General features: G+C 38.6%; 1 protein-coding gene across 23 annotated transcripts in view; it reads right to left on the bottom strand.

Moving 5' to 3' along the window:
- The window catches only part of DST (dystonin), a 299843-nt gene that overhangs the window by 175303 nt on the left and 106176 nt on the right, over nucleotides 1-18364 (bottom strand). For 12 of the 23 annotated variants that reach the window (XM_062572898.1, XM_062572885.1, XM_062572892.1 and 9 more), the window contains 4 exons: nucleotides 13040-13129; nucleotides 12490-12525; nucleotides 10048-10125; nucleotides 7583-7675 (listed from right to left, as the gene is read on the bottom strand). In XM_062572898.1, coding sequence (XP_062428882.1) covers nucleotides 7583-7675; nucleotides 10048-10125; nucleotides 12490-12525; nucleotides 13040-13129 — 297 coding nt within the window. The remainder of the gene's footprint in view (nucleotides 1-7582; nucleotides 7676-10047; nucleotides 10126-12489; nucleotides 12526-13039; nucleotides 13130-18364) is intronic. The other 11 variants (XM_062572911.1, XM_062572888.1, XM_062572889.1 and 8 more) reach the window with 1 other exon arrangement.

The raw sequence follows: 18364 nt of genomic DNA, 5'->3' as shown, positions 1-18364 counted from the left end.
TCATTGTTATTTCAAATCTCCTATTAGACCTGGCGTCACCCTGACTGCCATAACAATGTCATATCAAATCTATTTCAAGATAGGTCAGAAGAAACAAGTATGGTTATCTGACAGCATCAGGAAAACCCATGGAGCAATCAGTGTTTTGTAATGTGATCAGTGATTTGAAACGTCTCTGATTTTGTGCATCCTCTTTCCTACATATCTTAATTTTGATTATTTTTTCATAAGAGTATGTAACTCCCGTTTTCAGAAAACCAGGCACCTCTAAAGTAGAATTAAAAAACTGAGGCAGCCAAAATAAGAGAATTAGTTCTGAACACTGGTTATAAATCCAGTGCTCCCAACAATCCTGGCTTACTGCTGAGTACTGCATGCACATTTTAGTTAAATGCAGCTGGTATATTTTGTTATTTCTAGAATTTTACCATTTTTTAAATATTAGCTAGGAATAAATGCACTGCAGAGATATATGTACTGATTATTATTAATATTTGTGAGTCTCTATCTTTGTAGAACCAGCTGTTCCTGAGAAAGGGCTATAATCTATTAACAATTCTTTCTGTTGTTCACAGAAGAGTAACTTGAAAAGCACTCACTCATCCCCAGGAACAAAAGAAAAGATCAAGGACAAAAAGAATTACAATTGACAAATAGCTTTCAGATCAGTCTTTTAATTTTAAATTAAAACTATTCTGTTATCATATTCTGTGTTAAGGGAATAAATGAAAGTGCAAGTAACTAAAGACAAAATGATCGCTTTTAGCCAACTGAATTACTGAGAAGTAAGCGATAACTTTGGTCTCAGCAAGTGAAAAGGGTCAGAGACAATAGGGTTAAACTGCAGTAATTTCTTCCCAAATCATCACCTTTGCAAAAGCAAATACGATATTCTAAACCATTAGAAGAGACTACCACCAAATCCAAAAAGAATCACTACAGTGTAGTGAAAACCTAAAGCACACTGGCGTGCTGACACTACCAGGTGCTTTATCTCAGACATTTGACTGGACCTGAATGGGAGTTTTGTTTTAATTACAGCCAAAGATCCACACGATTAAAGTAGCTAAAAATATACTACCACATTTTGCTGAGTTTCCTTTTTAGAAAAAAGTATTTGGCTTTTTTTTTTTTTTTTTTTTTTTTTAAGAAAAACTCAAAGATCCAAATTCATACCCACCAATCCTAGAAAGTTCTACAGGGAGATTAGTGCAAGACTTTTTCTGGTACATAAACCCTTAAGAACTATAACGTGAATAAAGGATTAGACCAAGACTTGTCTGCAATTTGAGCTGTCTTACGGAGTGTCTAAGAGGCTGTCTTAATCGCAAACGAAAAGTTAACATTAAGACATGACAAACAAAAAGATTAACACCACGACATGAAACAGCTCATGAAGATTGTTTTGTTTCCTCTGCATTTAACCATTGACTTCTGTAACTAACTGAGCATGTGTGTGACTGTAAAATCCATTATGTTATTAACACTGGAGAGGTGTATTACACGTTAAGGCAGCATCCTTGCAGAAGATCTTAGTATTCGTTAGTGTGCAAAATGCTGAGGTCAAGCATGCTTTGTACACTGCTCATTTATCTTGCTCATTTGTTTCAGGTAGTTAGCAAATGTAACCAATCAAACTGAGCCTGGGATCTTTTATTCTGAAAATACAGGACTAAAACCTTACTTGGTACCTACTTCGGGTAGTTCTTCATTTTTTTTTTTCTCCTGTTCTTGCAACACAGCAAAAGCAATGAGGTGTTCAGTATAAATGATACATGTCATTGCATGCTGCTAAAACAGTAAGCAGATAACCAGCAAGCATTTTGTTACACAGCCCAAAGGTCACATGCAGAATGACACACAGAAAAATAAACACAAGCCAAAGAGAAAGTGAAAATTAAAACCATGCAAGCTAGAGAACAAAGCAAAAAAGAAAAGCTTTCTGGCACAAACAAAAGACTATATCCAGAGCTATTTGAGCTGTACAGGCAATTACTGCTCAAAACCTGAAAGAGCTGTTCAGCTTTCAGGTATCACTGAGGAACCCAAAAGTCACTACCCTGAATAGCAGAAGATGTTCCAGAAGGGAGATTATTTTATCTATCAAAGTGACTGCAAGAAAAGTGAGGAAGCAGGAATTTATTCCTCATAGGCAGTTTTATTATGGGGTTAAGGATAAAGAGAATCAACTGCACGAGGTGCCTGCTCATAATTCCTGTCCTGCTATGGATACCACAGTATCCTTAGAAGCACAGTCTAAACGTGATTCTGCAATGGGCTCAGGCGGCTCTCGTCTTTGCTGTGATTCGGAGGAATGCCAGAGATTCCAAGACTTCCGTGCCCATCTTCCTGGCTGAGGTTTAGCTATTTTGTTAAATTGCTGAGAAATTCTGAAAGAGACAATTAGGAGCTAAACTGAAGAATAAAATACAGGAAAAGTACACTCCACCAAATGCTGAATGACAGCTCTGCCACAATGCTCCATTTCCGGGAATCAAAAGTCCCAAGCGCAATACAGTTTATCCTATGACCACTTATAGTCAAGAGATTAAAGAGTTGGCCACATAACTCCGTCTTTAAATCTTTGAGAAGATCAGACCTTGACTCGTTCTAGCTATTTTAAATCAAAGGCAGATTAAATTTGAATCCTTGGGATCCAAGACCCACAGCTTGGACAGGATGCAGAGGCGAGCCTCGAAGCCAGCTGCTCCTGGAAGACTAGAAATAGGTGCCAGGGAAAAGGGCAAGCGAAGCACTCTCAATTCCACGTGGCCATTAAAGGAACGAGAACAGAAAAGTAATCACCATTGCTCTTCTATGGCTATAATTATTACCACAGATTTAATGTCAGAATAACTGAAGCAGAGGAAGGTGCATGAATCCTAGTATCCCATCACTTTCCACCTTTTCCAAGACATGTACTGGAATGGGCCACCCCTGCTGAGCTCTCTCCTTCTCTGGTCACCTCCTTAAGGCACTACGTGGCCTTCATGACCACCACGAGAATGCTTCAAAATTATCATTGCACTTCCACCTCTAAATACTTAACTGAGGTAAAGCGTAACAGGAGTTTTGGGAAAGGATGGTAACTATCCTCTCTCCCAAACAAGTAATCTACAAGTAAATCCACCCTTCTTACCTTTTTCCCCGAAGTAAGTATATGTTTAATTCTTGGTCTAATAGATCAAACGAACGGTCTAACAGACTCCTCTGTGGAAGGCAATAAGTTTAGCTTGAAGGCTTACCTGAAACCACTAGAAAAAGTATTTGCTGGCTGACAGGTAAAATGTTCAGAGGAAACACTTGTGCTGAGTAGGCCTGACAGAAGAAATCCATGTGCCTAGAGAGGACTGAAGAGACTAGAGCACTGCAATGTCTGCACAAAAAAAGTTACGGATGGAGCCTTGCAAAGTAGTATTCTGTATAAAGGTCTGAGAACAAGGAGCCGGGAAAAGCAGAAGCGTTTCACAGGAATTATTGAGTTGTATAATGGCAATGAAACAGAAATGAAGAAGTCTATTGAGTCATGGCCTGGATGTTCCAGAAATTTTAGAAGGCCTGAATTCAAAGGCCTTGAATTTTGGGGGCCAGAAAGGTTTAGTTTCTTGTTTTGTTTTGTTTTGAAAGCAATTGCAAATTACTCTAGACATTTTTTAACTAAAAGAACGCTTGCAGTGGTTTGAGAAGGAACAGTCACTAATTTTCACAGAAGATATCCTATTGAAATTACAACTACTTTCTGAGGCCCAAATTCTGCCTTTATTTATAGTTGCTCATCTCCAATGATATCAGCAAAAATATATGGGTAGGAAAGAAGGAATCTATTCAAATGTTAATTTGGATATTTTTATATACAGTATATAATTATACAAAATATTGTAATCTGATTTAACATGGTCTATAGATACCATGAAAATAACTAACAGTAATTATTGCATTAGGAAACTGAATGAAAAAATAACCACATATTATTAAAAGCATGTGAAAGGTACACATTGAAAGCTTGCCGAATCCTAATAACATACATGTCTCAGGCATCATCCATACCAAAAGGACAAATTATTTTGTAACATACTCAACTCAATAAACCGCTGGATTCCCCATTCCACATCTTATATGCAATTACTTGAGCCACAGAAGAACATATAATTCTGGACTTAGGCAGCTGTGAAAGCCAGTGACAAAACTCAGAACAAAATTTGCATTAATTTAATTTTGGATACCAAGTCAGGATGCCATAAGCATCTCTAGACATAACTCAGATGCAAGAGAAATTTAATCCTCAAATGCACATTATTTCTTATTTTTATTCATCATGTCTAACCTCTAAATCATTCCCCATTTCATTCCAATACTCTGAAGGGTTTTCTATTTTGAGGAAATGTTATCCTTTGGGTAAGTGCCATCACTCAGAGAAACAAGATGCCACAAACAACAGCCCAAAAAGATCCCCGGCATCTTGCAAACCTGCCAACTTGCACTGTTACTAGAATATACATAATGACAAAGCAGAGGCTGTAACTTTATGCAGAAGATATCTGTCTACACTCCCCAAGAAACTATTTTGTAAATGCTAGAAAAACTTAAAGGTTAGCAGAGATCAAGGCACCTTAGTGTACGTGTCTACCTTATAGGTGTTTAGATGCAAGCTAGATGCCTAAGAGCTCATTTTATTCAGTGAGACAAGATTTAGTTTCCTATTAGTGGCATCATAAAGCTCTTTGTTATATTCTGTTATATCACACCTGGCCTCCAGCTGCAGGTCTAGAAGCACAGATCTCTCACAGATCTGGTGTCTCGTCAGTGAACTCCTCATGTATGTCCTGGATACCCTAGAGCCTCTCAAATGTCACTAGAAACCAACATTTAGGCAACTGAATCAAGTCCTGGAGATCTAGTTAGAACAGTCAATGGATCCTGAAGGGCAATATACCTCACCCTAAAGCAGAGACATAAGGAGAAGGTCAGTTGCCCATCTAGAACAATTTAGACACCTAAAAGTATCTGAGATAGCTACATGTGGATAGCAGATACGACAAAGGACCTAAGGGAATCTTACTTCCTATTGGGTTTGCTGCTAGAGCTGAGGCAGGATACGCTGTGACATCTCAGATAGCACTAGGCACATTTGGACAATTGAATTAGGCACCTGCTGTGGAGTGAACTGAACTGCTCCACAAGCTCCACCGGCGGTACTGACTAGCCCCCCAGGGCTCAAATCAGTTGCCCAAACATATTTACCACCGTTTAAGAGGCAGTTTACCCTGCTTGATCTCAATCTCTTCCCAGACGATAGTGGGCTTCCTAGACAACTTGTGTCATGTTTGCCATGCTTATGTGGGAGTTTCATATCTAAAATAACAACAGATGTTTACTAATCAAATGGAGTAAACCTTTAGTATAATCTAGAGCATGATTCAACTAACTGCAGAGACTAGATCTAACCGATTATAGGGAGAAATTAGACACTTAACACATGCAAACAAAACTCTATATAAATACTGAAAACTAGGTGTCTTAATCTGAATGTGAATCCCACCACAAGTTTCCCTACATAGGTAGTTACTCCAGGCATAAACACTCCCATTATCATGATGATTTACCCACTTTACAAAAAGACTGCTGTTGCACTTTGATTCAGACTTTCCCCCTTATTGAAACCCAGTTCTAAGTAAAGAAAAACTTCTTAAAAATTACATATGAGGTGTAAGCAAGCACATTCTCCTGAATTGCCTTATGCATCCTGAACCTGAATCAGTCATACACAGGTGTAAATCACACCAAATTACTACATACTTTCACAGAAGTAGCATGAAGGCAAATGCAAGAGTAACACAGATTTGCATAAAGGGTTTCTCTTATATCACCTTATAAATCACTTCTGTGTCAATGTAGGCACTGTAGCCATTAATATAAAAACAACAGAAAATTAAAAAAAAAACAGATTTCTATTTTTCAGTTATTTCATATTTACTAGTGTGATTTAATATATATGTAGTCTACAAGCTACTATTCATTCTTAAAATTATTTTAACATAGACTATTTAACATATTTTGAAAAAAGTAAATACAAGCTGTTCGGTTTATGGGTCTGAATTGTATTGGTAGAGAGGTACATTGTAGCTCTTGGGGGCAGGACTGAGCAGAGCTAGTGTGTTTCTTCAGCTGATCTTCAGCTACAATTTATAATGCTCCACCTATTTTGCATGGAGTTGGCTCCCTCACAGAAGAAAATCCTTGTCACACTAGCTCATATAAATTACTTACTTTATATAAACTTTCTTTCTCGTCATTTTTTAACAGATAAAGCTAGTAATTCCAACTTCCATCACTTTTTATAAGCACTCAAAACTGTACTAGGTGCCCCATGATTCAGATAATGAGATACCAGCAGCTTCATCCTGAAAAAAGCCTATTCCTGTGCACCTTGTAGTATCAGGCTCCAAGAGATAAAATGTCCATCAAGCTAAGGCTTTCCGTGAACTACTTCTGTTAATACATTTTTAATAATCTTTATTTCTTAAAATGCTGGGACATTCAATCGCTGCCTGTTCTGTGTGTTATACACAAGTATAATTAAGCCTAGCCTTCTTTCTCCATATGAGCATGTGAAAGCAAAGACCGACCCAACAAGGAGGAGCTTCAGGCCCCCTAATGGTGACCAGTCAGTGTCTTCTCCTCTGCCATGTGCAGACCTGGACCGCGTCTGCTCCTATTCATGTTATTTTCTGTTCCTCCTTAGGATTTGCAAAAAGGCAAACCAGATTCTAGCAGCCCTTTCTTTAAGAAATAAATTGTTTTCTAAATCACAAATCCAGTGCAGCATATTCCTAAGTGAACCACATTTCTCTGTATGATAACGTAATTTTCTGATCATTTATAGCGCCTGCTCAGCAAGGAGTCTATGGCCAACAATGCTGCAGCCACACTAAATGTGAATTATCTGTCATCTGAATCACATCATTGATAGCCACGGCCATTGTGAAGCCTGCAGTTGGAGAAGCAATTTAATACCGCATACTGTAAGGCTGCATTATACTGTATACAATCCACCCACTGTACAACAATTACAGTGCCATCTAGTGTGGCCCCATCTTACTATCACATTTATTGTATTAAAAACAAATGCCCAAGTGTTGCAGATTGCTCAAAAATGCTGAAAGTAGTGCTTAATGAAACACCCAAATGAGAGAGAAATTCAGATCCTGAAATGAAAAAAAAATTTAAGCCATTTTTAAATCTTAATATTCCACAAAGATATTCCTTAAAATAAAACAGTACCTTTTTATCCAAACCCTGAAAGAAATGCAACCACCATTGTCTCTAATAATGTTCAAAAACCAAGCTGTTTTTGCTGTTTTCACTCTGCAATTAGGAAACTGGATAGCAAACAAACTACATCATCTGATCTAGTTTACACTACCGTATAAAAGTCTTCAAAACCTTCAAATATGCATAAGAGAAGAGACATACTCTGTATTCTTCCATGAGTTATATGGAGTCTGGTTTCACTCGACACATTCATGGTAACAACATACAAGAATCTGACCGAAAACATATTGTCAAGAGAAACTAGACTTACCTGAAAGTGCAAAATTATGGTCCATATCAACCCCAAAGTCAATTTGGGATTCCCGTCTGTTATGTCATCGTTCCTAATGTTAACCAGTTTCACCTGCCAATGTGCAAATAAAACACATCAAAAATTGAAATAAATATGCCAAAATTATACACAGTACTATACAGACATGTCTCTAAAGGAAGCATTACTCACTTCTCTTGATTGTTTTTTATTTTTTTATTCTCAAAAAGCAGAAAGGAATTGAATTTGGGCCGGAAATGGCCTGTCAGGAATGCCCCTCTCCCACCCCCACCAAGCCGAGAAGACTCGTCAGCTGCCCCTACGTCGGCAGATAGTTCCCATTGCCAAACACCCTTTGTCTCACTTCATGGCAAAAAAGGAACATATGATAGACGGCATAAGGCTAATGAGAATATGATGAACGGCTGCGCATCAGTCTCATGGCACTACCAAAATTCAGGAAGCTTATCATTAGCTTTGGCTTTCTCCATCCTCTCCTGTACCAAAGAGGACTCAGCAACAGCAGCATCGGCCCATTAAAAAACAATCTGGCCTCATAAAACCAACAAAACCAGCACCAATGGCATAATAACAACAATTATTATCACTGCTGCTATTGCACTCATTCATGACGCTGTAACCATGGAAGGGTTAATAGGACTAAAAATAAAAGCTGACGTTTTTGGCGGTCCAATAAACTCAAATTCAGAGTAAGTTTAACAATTCTATTATCTTCATCAAATTTTAGTGTTCCATCTAATTTCTTTACATGCATTATTTGTCTATGTAGCCTAGCAATTAAAAATGACTCAGATAAAAGGCATTTGATAGCAAAGTTATATATATGTGGTTTTAAGATAACCCCTGCTATCACCACTGCACAAGCAAAGACACATTCTCTTCCTGGTCTGCAGACAACATTTTAACTATTGTTAGAAAAACACTCTCTGCAAGAGAGTTCACAAAAGAAAATGAAAGACGGAGCCAAACGTTTTCCTCCCACTGCATTATAAAAGCCGTTCGCTTCTGGCAAAACTCTACATGACAAGTAGGCTTCCTCTTTGGGTTTTCCCTTGGGTTTTCTTTATTCTTTTATTTTCTTTTTTTTTTTTTCCCCCAGGTTAGGCTTCAAAATTATCTATATATTGGATCAGTCTGCCTTAAATCACGATAAAGCCTCTGCATCTGCAGGGTGTACAGACACCCTGAGCAAGTCACCTCCTGAGCATCCCCCAAAGAGAGCAGCAGGAGCACTGTCCCTCCCTTTGGCGGTCCCTCCCGCCTGGGATGGAGGGCAGTCTCCACCGAGGTGCCTCTGCTCTCCATCCCGTGACCACCCTCCCACTCCTGCAGGCAAACACCGTGACAACCCTCAGCCGAAGGGGCCGTGCGCTCGCTCGGTAGCGTTTTTGCTCAACGGCTCGCTTTAACGCTAAAAACTTCCTCTGAACTCGGGGAAGCAGGTCAAATCTTCAGTGCAGGGACATCATTCAGTGACCCAAAATATATTCTGTAATCCGCTCACCATAAGAAAAGACACTTCTTTTCAATACCAAACTAAACATCTATGTGTTTTGCTACTTTACTTGTTTTCAATCCTTCCAGGCAGCAAACAAAAAAACAAACAAAAAAATCAACCAACCAGAACTAATTTCTAGTGCTATTTCAGATGGATGATACGGATATAGAAGCAGTTTCTCCTGCCATCTTTTTTTCTTCTGACATTTTTAAATATTGCCATTTTGAAAAGGGAGAAAACAAAAATCCAATAAGCTTGGGAAAAAAAATAAAATACAATACAATAAAAGAGCTGACAGTAATTCACTCTAATCAGAGGAAAACCACCCAGCAGTGTGGTTTTCAACTGCATGGTTTAAAGGCAACTCAGGCAGAATAAAACCTGGATAAAAGCAGAATAAAACCTCCACAGCCCGGTGACTGTGCTGTGTCTCGAGGACAATGGTTTGGGTTTTTCTTTGAATCTGCATTTCCACTGAAAATATTTTGTCAAAAAAGTATATACTAGCTCTGAAGTTAGTGTTTGGCCTGTATTAAAAGAACCTTAACCTACTTTAAGTGATTCATGAGGCTCTCCCCCATAGTTTTCTGCTCTTCAACCTCTTTTACTACATGGATCATGTTTACATTACTGCACAGAAAAGATATCAAACACAAAAGATACTACTACACTGTCAACGTGCTCAGCTGGGACTCAAAACCCCTGGATGCAAGGGCACTAACAGAAGCTGCTGGAACTGCACTGCCCGTCCTCCCGATGAAGGAGCTGGACCAAGTTTCCTCACATCCCACACATCCCTCGCCATCATCTCAAGCACCAGTTCAAGCCGAGCCCGGATCAGCAGCTGATTTACAAAGTGTATAAGAGGCCAAGCAGCAGGGATTTCCACATTTATTGGCATGCAATTTTCATTAGCATTTTTTGTTACAATTTTCACCATACATACCTGGCGTTTTTTCAAATAGTCAAGTGCAATTTGGACGTTCTGGAGTCTGTGAAAACGCATCCGGCCTTTTTCTCGGGGCTAAAATTGGAAAACAGTAGTTGTGAGATATTCCTGTCAGACAAACAAACAGTCCGATCTAAAAGATACCACGCAAATATTTAAAGTATTATCATTTTAATGAAACCAGTGCTTTGGCAAAAACCCCTGTGCTTTAGTATTTAATTTTGTTGTTGTTGTTTTTGCTTTTTAAGCTTTAGTTGAAATTTTTTAGTGCAATGGAAGGAAAGAGAGATCAATGGTCCCAAAATGTAGCTTTGATCCATGCAGGCAGGTAGCTGTATCCTTGGATGGAACTACTCAGGCCAAGAGGGCTAAAAGGGCCCCACAAGCATCTCTCAACAGAAGGCAAACTACAGAATCAAAGCCAGGGACCAATAATACAGTATCATAAGTTTTATAGTACATTAGGCAAAGCAAAATACAAATAATGACATGGAAATTTATGTTCTTCTGGTAAGGTCTGTGATGGAAGAGCTTGCCTCTATATGCGAATACAACTTTATGATTAATATATTAATATACTAATTAAAAATATTAATATATTAATATTAATATATATTAATATATTAATATACAACTGCTTATTTGTGATATGACTGCATAATCATTTTAATTTAAATATTTATTTAGAACCATACTATAAAGAGAACACTTTACTCCTAACAGAAATAATGTAACACGTACAGCCCTAGAGCATAAGCTTAAAGTCTTGACTCAGGTAGAAGCAAAAACTTAAAAAAAAATCATTTTTCTCAAAGCAAAATCAAAATAGCAAGAAAAAATATAAAATGAGTGGTCTGTTAATGGAAACATGGCAAAACTGCATGCAGTTAGTGTGAAATCACCAAGAAGAAGGATCACACAGAAGAAGAATATTTTACTTAGCTGTCATGGCTCAACAATGGGAAAGCAGTTAAATTAATGTCATCATAATAATATCCAAATCCTTATAGTCTTCTTCCTTATTTCAGATTTTTCACAAACTTTCACAGCAATAAACAGAAGCATACTAGAATTGCTAGGGATCAGCCACGAGTATTTCCTCAGACAAATGCTGTGAAATACACAGATAAGCCAAAGTCTTCCTCAATTGACTTTTTTCCCTTGTGAAACATCATATGTTTGCCAAAAGGAAACATGGGAAAATGTAGTTGAATAAGAAGCATAAATTAAAGCACAAAGATGGAATTTTAATTTCCAATACAGAATCTTGGATTTAGTTTCTCTCTCTCTTGTGGTTTTGTTTTGTTTTTAACACTGATAGTTCAGAATCAATCTCTGCAGACCTCGCTACAGAATTGAAGGAAGGACTGCAACCTGGAACTTTTATTTTCAAAACAAAGCATAATACATCCCAAACTGTCACAAAGTAAAAGTACAGGATCCCAGTGGGGAAATATTTTTTCCAATGTACAGCTAAAATGCAGTGTTTTGAGGTATGTCATGCCTCAGGAAAAAAAGCACACATTGCCCTGAAATCACAACTGCAGCCCAACACACGTGGAGCCAAAAACATAACTGGGCCCTGTAATACCAGGTTGCTTTAGGACTAGTAATGCAAGTTCTACAAAGGCATGAAACAACTTACTTGGACTAACAAGCACTTTGCATTTCACACTTTATAGGTAGGTATTTCCCTTCTGGATGGTAAAAATACAGTGAAACAGAATTATGATTCAGCATTTGCTGCCAGAAAGATAAACCCTGCAAACAATCCATACACTTACTAGCCAAGGCACTACGCATAGCTGTCACACACTTTTTTACTTTGACTACCTGCAGTAACTATTACATTTGATTAAGAAATAGATATGCATATCTAAATTACCTCATTCCAAAATATTTTCAAATATTATCTCAAATACACTATGGGTAGGGTTTCTAATTAAGACAAATTAATTTTTTTACCATGGAATTCAGTAAGGAATCCAGTCTCTGTTTATATTATCTGTATGTGTGCAATATTGATTGCAAGTTAAAGATGTTGGCTTAATGAAATTATTTTATTTCACATTTACTATAAGAAGACTGTTCTACATATTTGATAATATCGCCCAGTACACATTTGTGCCACATTTTTGTACAAAGTAAACAAACAGACATCTTAAACTTTTGCATTTTAGCTGTTTGCAGACAAGCTGAAGAAAAATTCGTCTTTTCATACCTCCATTATAGACACATATTCTGGTTTATCAACATGAGTTCTTTTGACCTTTCTACTGAGCTATTGCAGAACACCAGGCTAAGAATTTGCTTTAACATTAGCAGTCACCACACTTCAAACACTACATTAGTACAGTTATGGGGGTCGGCACCTACCCCCTTATCCTCATCCTCCACATCCTCATGCTGTTCATATGCGCATGCTTCTGTTGAACTCACCAACCGTAAGGTCTTCAAAAAATCTCGCTCTCTTGGCTAATGAATATAACAGACAAGAGACAGGACAGCAAAGACACAAGACAGACCACAAATGAAAAGAAGAGCATGAAAAGAAGAACATAATGAAGAGAACAAATACCAAGCAAGGGAAGTAATGCTCACAAAGAAAGGAAATGACACCTGAGGAGTGTGTTAGACAGTTTCAGGGACATTTTACCCTTGCTGTTTGTAAGTTATTTCCTTTAGTGTGAAGGACTATTAAGCATTTAATATTTGTTAAAAGAAAAACTGTAAAGAAAAGGGAAGAACAGAAAAAGCTTGTGCACCATCCTATTAAGACAGTAAGTCTCACTAACTATAAGAAAAGAAGAAAATATGACTGCATTCTCCCACAGAATTCATGGTGGAGTATTTTACCTGCAGAAATGCAACTTGTGTCATCGGTGTCAAGTCAAAGATTGTGGGAAATATCAAAGAAGTCAATATCCAGAGAGTTAAAAACAGAGTAAATATACATGCTAGATCACTGCATTCTGATTTGAAAGCTTACCAAGGTGTCTCCTGAAAGGACTTCCAAAAGGGAGATTAAGTTATGTCCATCCCTTAGATCTTCATATAGGTCATTTACATGCTTTCGAACCTGCAAAGACAAATGTGAAAAATCCAAATTAAGATCCTGAGTTATATCAAGGCATTTACAGTCACCTATAAGTTACCTTTGAACATTCATCTTCACATATATCTCAATATGACACTTGAAATTTATCCACTTTCATAACAAATTTACAAACCTAAATTAATCATAATCACAAGCAAAATTCACAACCTTGTCTGCACTCTCACAGTTCCATCACATTTTATTTCCTCTATGGAAAAGCAAAAGCAAAATAGTATGAAGTTAGAGGCAATGAATGAATACAGCAACCAAAAATCAGTTCCTGACCATTTCACCACACTACTTATTTTGCCCTAAATAACAGTCAGTCACTTACAGATGAGCCTAGCTAGACTCACAGTAGCCAGCTAGACCCAACGAACTGTGAGAAAATATACGGAACAAAATCCTGTCTTGACATATATGTTATCCTCAGCATACAAGTTCACTGGATTCAGGCCAGAAGTTAACACGCTTTCTGGCCTTAAACACATTACTAACCAAAGTATATCATCTACCAATTAACAACAAAACAGTTTGTCATCTCATGTTTCCCTTTAAGCAGCAAAAGTCCCTTTAAGTCCCAAGAGACTAACCTCAAGGGAGGGAGCAAGGAGTCAGCTGAACACCAGCAGCCTTCTGCCAGTCACAGCAGGGCTGGAAGACATCTGTCTACAGCCCAACTTCTTGTTGCTTAGCGCTAGCTTTGCTAGCTAAGACACAACTTTCTCTGGAAAAGTATCTTAACTTTTTAATTTCAGCCAGCCCCGCTTTAATCATGAAACAAAGGCCCTCACGTCTCAGAAGCAGAGATTTTTAACATCATCAGCCAAGGCAGAGGTAGAGAGCTTTTCAACCTACAATTTAACGTTGGCTCCCCATTGCTCCCATTAAGGCACCAGATCAGGAACTTGCTGAGCTTCCAGAGGATAAAACATGATATCAGAGTTTCTTCTAAAGGTGCCACCTCTACTGGAGACAGTCTGTAATTCCAATATGAGATCTATGGGAGTATTTCCCAAAACAACATTTCCATGTGTACGATGACAGCAGTTGGAAACATTCCAGACCTCTTTCTTTATGCAACAGCTCCGTTTATCTGACTTTTGGGGGAACTTCTAGATCCTTCTTGCTATAAATAACTATATATTGGTGATTAGCTTGGTGTATGCTTTCTAGTTCGAATGTTCTTACTCCAACTTCTAAACATGAATTTACGCTTTAACTTGTTTTTACAAAGACCATCGCCTTAACTGTGAAAAATATTAGAGCAGATTTATGATCATGCTGAAGACTAGTCAGAACTAGTCATCTAGAAGACCATTCCGTAAGGAGGTATTACCGATATTTTCCAAAACATGTGTACAGACTCTGCACACAGTAATCAAGTCGCACACACACCCTCACTCTTCTACACATGCACAGCTTTACACACTCACATACAAACAAAAAATAATTTAAATTCTAGATGTTATATAAAGTCTGAGGTGTAATTAATTTTTAAAATTCCAAAAGAAAAGTATTCTAGTAACACCAAAGTATTGTTGAGCTAAACAAACAGATGTTTTGCTAACATATCTGTGGTCAAAGAGAAAAGGGAAGTCTCAAAGATATCATGAAAAACTCTGATAATCAGATCTGATTATGCCAAATGCTTAAAAGACGAAAAGTGCAAAGATCTTATTTTTTCTTTTTTAAACCCAAAATAACCGTGACTTTTTATTTTTCTGTTCGAAGAACCATGCCAAAGTGAATCACGTCATCCAAGGACTGAGTTCTTTTTGACAGGAACAGGCAGCTTTCTTTCCAATGAAACATGGTAGCAATATTCTCCTCCTCCTCCTCCTCTTCCCCCCTGCCCCACGACTCTTCTGCTCTGGGTAAGAAAGTCGGATTCCAGGCCAGAACAGATCCACGGAGAAGCACAGCAGCCAGAGGGAAGGGAGGATGTCAGGTGAGAGTGGAAGAAAGGGTTGTGCATCTAAAAGACATAGCGCTAGCACAGCTTAAAATCTACTTACAAAGCACATGAGTCAATACCAACACTTTTCAACATAAAACTCACCAGAATTGTCCAACATGCAGGTATTTGAATTGTGGAATGAGAAAATACTAGTTTCCAATCTATTTTTATTTTCTCATTGGATGCACGATATTTTTGTGGCTTAAAGACGATCTGCTCTGCCAGTCTGTCTCCCAGCGTCAGTTTGTTTTACCTTCTATTTGTTTCTTATACTCTGAGGTTTCCCAATATTACAAAAAAAAAAAAAAAACCCTCTTCTCCCAACTTATCTTTCTAGGTATCACAGATATTTCAGAGATGAATTCAGACTGTTTACTGAGAAAGTTGCTTAGAGCTGTCAAACTATCAACTGGGAAATCACCCATAAGTCTTAGATTTCTTTCTTAGCTCTGCCATTGACAGACACTGACTGCGAGGGTAAGTTATTTAGGACGAACTGCTCCGGTATGCTACTGCAGGACAACATACTAAGGCATTTCTTTGGCTATCCCCTTGTAGCAAAAATGCACCTAAAAAGATGTAGCTGGGCAACTGATATGCAGCAAGCAGGTTCTCTCAAAGCAGCAACTCACTTCTTTTTAAAGGTGTACCTTGTGCTTCCCAAGAGATCCTGCACTGCCATGTCAGGAAAAGCTCACAAAACCAAGTGCAGGTTTTGTCCCTCAACATATATAATGAATTCGTAGATCTTTAAATGCACAAGAAACAAGTGTTACTATTTTCATGCCATTTTGCTGCTGCATTCGGATTCCAGCACAACCTGTGGATCTGCAGGATCTGCTTGGCCCCATGAAATTTTGTTACAAGTTTTAGTGGCTTTTCTCTAAAACAGCAGAATCGCCAGCTGTATGTTCTGCAAGGTCCATGTGCAAAGTAGGTTATGTGCCGCCTTAGGCAACTTTGTGCAACATACTCATGTGAGTGTGGGAGATTCGATAATTTGGGCATGACAAGAGATTCCCTAAGGAAGATGTGGGAGGCATTTAGTGGCTGAGAGGGGCATCTGACAAGAGAAGCAAAATGGCTTCATCAGCCAAAAGGAAACAGGGAAGATTTAAGGCACTATTTCAGAGGTGATTCATCTTTTGATGTTCATTTTCTGATATATATAATGTGATGGTAGTGGCAAGCCAAGTTCCACCGCCCTCAATATAAGCATCAGATATTTTCATATCATACATTCCCATTAAGCTTTGCACTCTGGTGCCTTGGAGAACCTGCACTGCTACTAGTAAAAACAGCTTTTAAAGCTGTAATAGTCATAGAGCTGCAATCTTGATCCAGGATCCCAGCATGTTAGGCACTGTACAAATGATGAACATAAAGATGGTTCCCAAATCCAAAAGCTAGCAGTCTAAATAGTCCATACAGCTTGCACAGTTTTATCATGCTGTTCAGCTGATACTGATTGCCCTTACAATAAAAATGCAACTTAGTGCACTATTCTGCTTCTACAGTTAAAACCCTAGTCCACTAGGCTTGATTTGCTTTTCCGTAGACTGGTACCAAAGCAAGTCCAACACCATTGCCTCCAATCTCCTTGCTTCTGATCTCCATTGACAGAAGGTGAAGATGCGATTCAGCTGCCTAGATGCAGATCTAAAGGACCACAGTATTGCTGGGGACATGCCTCACAGTCTCCAGCTGCTTCTCCAGAAGGACAAAGGTTTGCCAAAGTCCTGCCTGCCAGTCCCACGCAGACCCCTGAATTCCCTAAGACATCTCAAATAGCACTAGATAGCTACATGTAGGGAACTAATTCTGCACACAGCAATCCCTGGGTCTGCCATGGGTCAGAGCAAGCACAAGCCACCTTCCACACAAAGCAGCTGAAACACACCACGCACGGTGACAGAACCTGCCTGGGTTACTCCAGGGTACCAGCAGTGAAGCTGCTTAAAACCTCTTCCACCGAGGTACTTCACAAAGCCACATCCAGGCAGGGGACCTGACTGCAGCCCTATGGCACAGAAAAGCTGAATGAAATATATCCCCACCTTACTTTTTTTTGTGATATTTTTAGTTGTGTCAGGCTGATGTTGGAACAAAATCTGTAGTTTTACAAAATAAAACCACAGCCTGCTTACACTTGTATGCGTAACATGGGGGAGCAAGCCAAAAAAAAAAAGGGGGGGAAAGAAAAAAGAAAGAAAGACTTAATCTTAAATGGAGAATGTAAAATGCACAGGCTGAAGTACAGTGGGAAGGTCACCGTCTCTAACACTGCTGCCCCTCTATCACAGCAGCAGAGGAACTGCTACACTGGCCTGCTCAGAAGTCGATCTGGCAGGAAAAGCGAGTGGTGTATACAGGTCTGCACATACAGCGTGTGTGCGGGCCGTGTGTCACATGGAGGAGCTTCATAGACATTAACATCATGATACAGAGTGTTAAAGCTTAGTACCTACAACGCAAAGCTTCGAGAAAGCTTTGGAATTAAATTCTGGATTGAAATAGTGTAGGAAGGAAAGGAAATAAAGATTAATGCACAGCAGAATCTTGCGTCAAGGCACTAAGAAGCATGAGAAAGTATGTAATCAGATAAGGCAGGAGTAACTAAAAGTGACTCCCATGTACCAAGGGCAGCTGGAAACTCCCGTAAGGAAATGCTGCAATTCCAGTGACCCTGGCGCTCTGAAGACCATGGAATCAAGACATGTTTTGGGGCTCACACACTTGCAAACTTACCAATTTTTATAGATTCAGAGCAGGCAGACTATTGTAGTCATATATTTTTCTTGAAATATCAAGACTTTCCTTATCCATGTTGTATTAGCAGAATTGATCAAACCAGACTTTTTCATAGAGTTTCCAGAACAGGGGCTTTGGAGAGTGACAGCATTAGAATCAATCCTGATTTATTTATTTTGAAAAACTGAAGTTCAGCTGAAAAGCCTTTGTAAAATTAGCGTCATCCGCAGCCGTTATCAAGATCTATAACATTAAATGTCCACTAAAAGCTTTTTAAGACCACATAGCCTGGAAAAGTCTTTTCAAATATTGTTCTCCTCTCTTCCAGAAATAAAGTTAATTAAATGCACAACATAGATATAATGCATTACCACTACATCACAGGAAAACAGGATAGTTTCTCTAATTTTTCAGCCTCTTATGAAGGCATTTGAACTTGTTTCTATAAGACAGATTGTATTGCAAGCATGAGTAGTGTGAAATGAGGAAAGGGCATGATGCAAGCT

Source organism: Rhea pennata, chromosome 3, assembly GCF_028389875.1.
Source record: "Rhea pennata isolate bPtePen1 chromosome 3, bPtePen1.pri, whole genome shotgun sequence".
Lineage (NCBI taxonomy): Eukaryota > Metazoa > Chordata > Aves > Rheiformes > Rheidae > Rhea > Rhea pennata.
The sequence above is the reverse complement of the archived record's forward strand: the minus strand, read 5'-3'. Positions and strand labels throughout refer to the sequence as shown.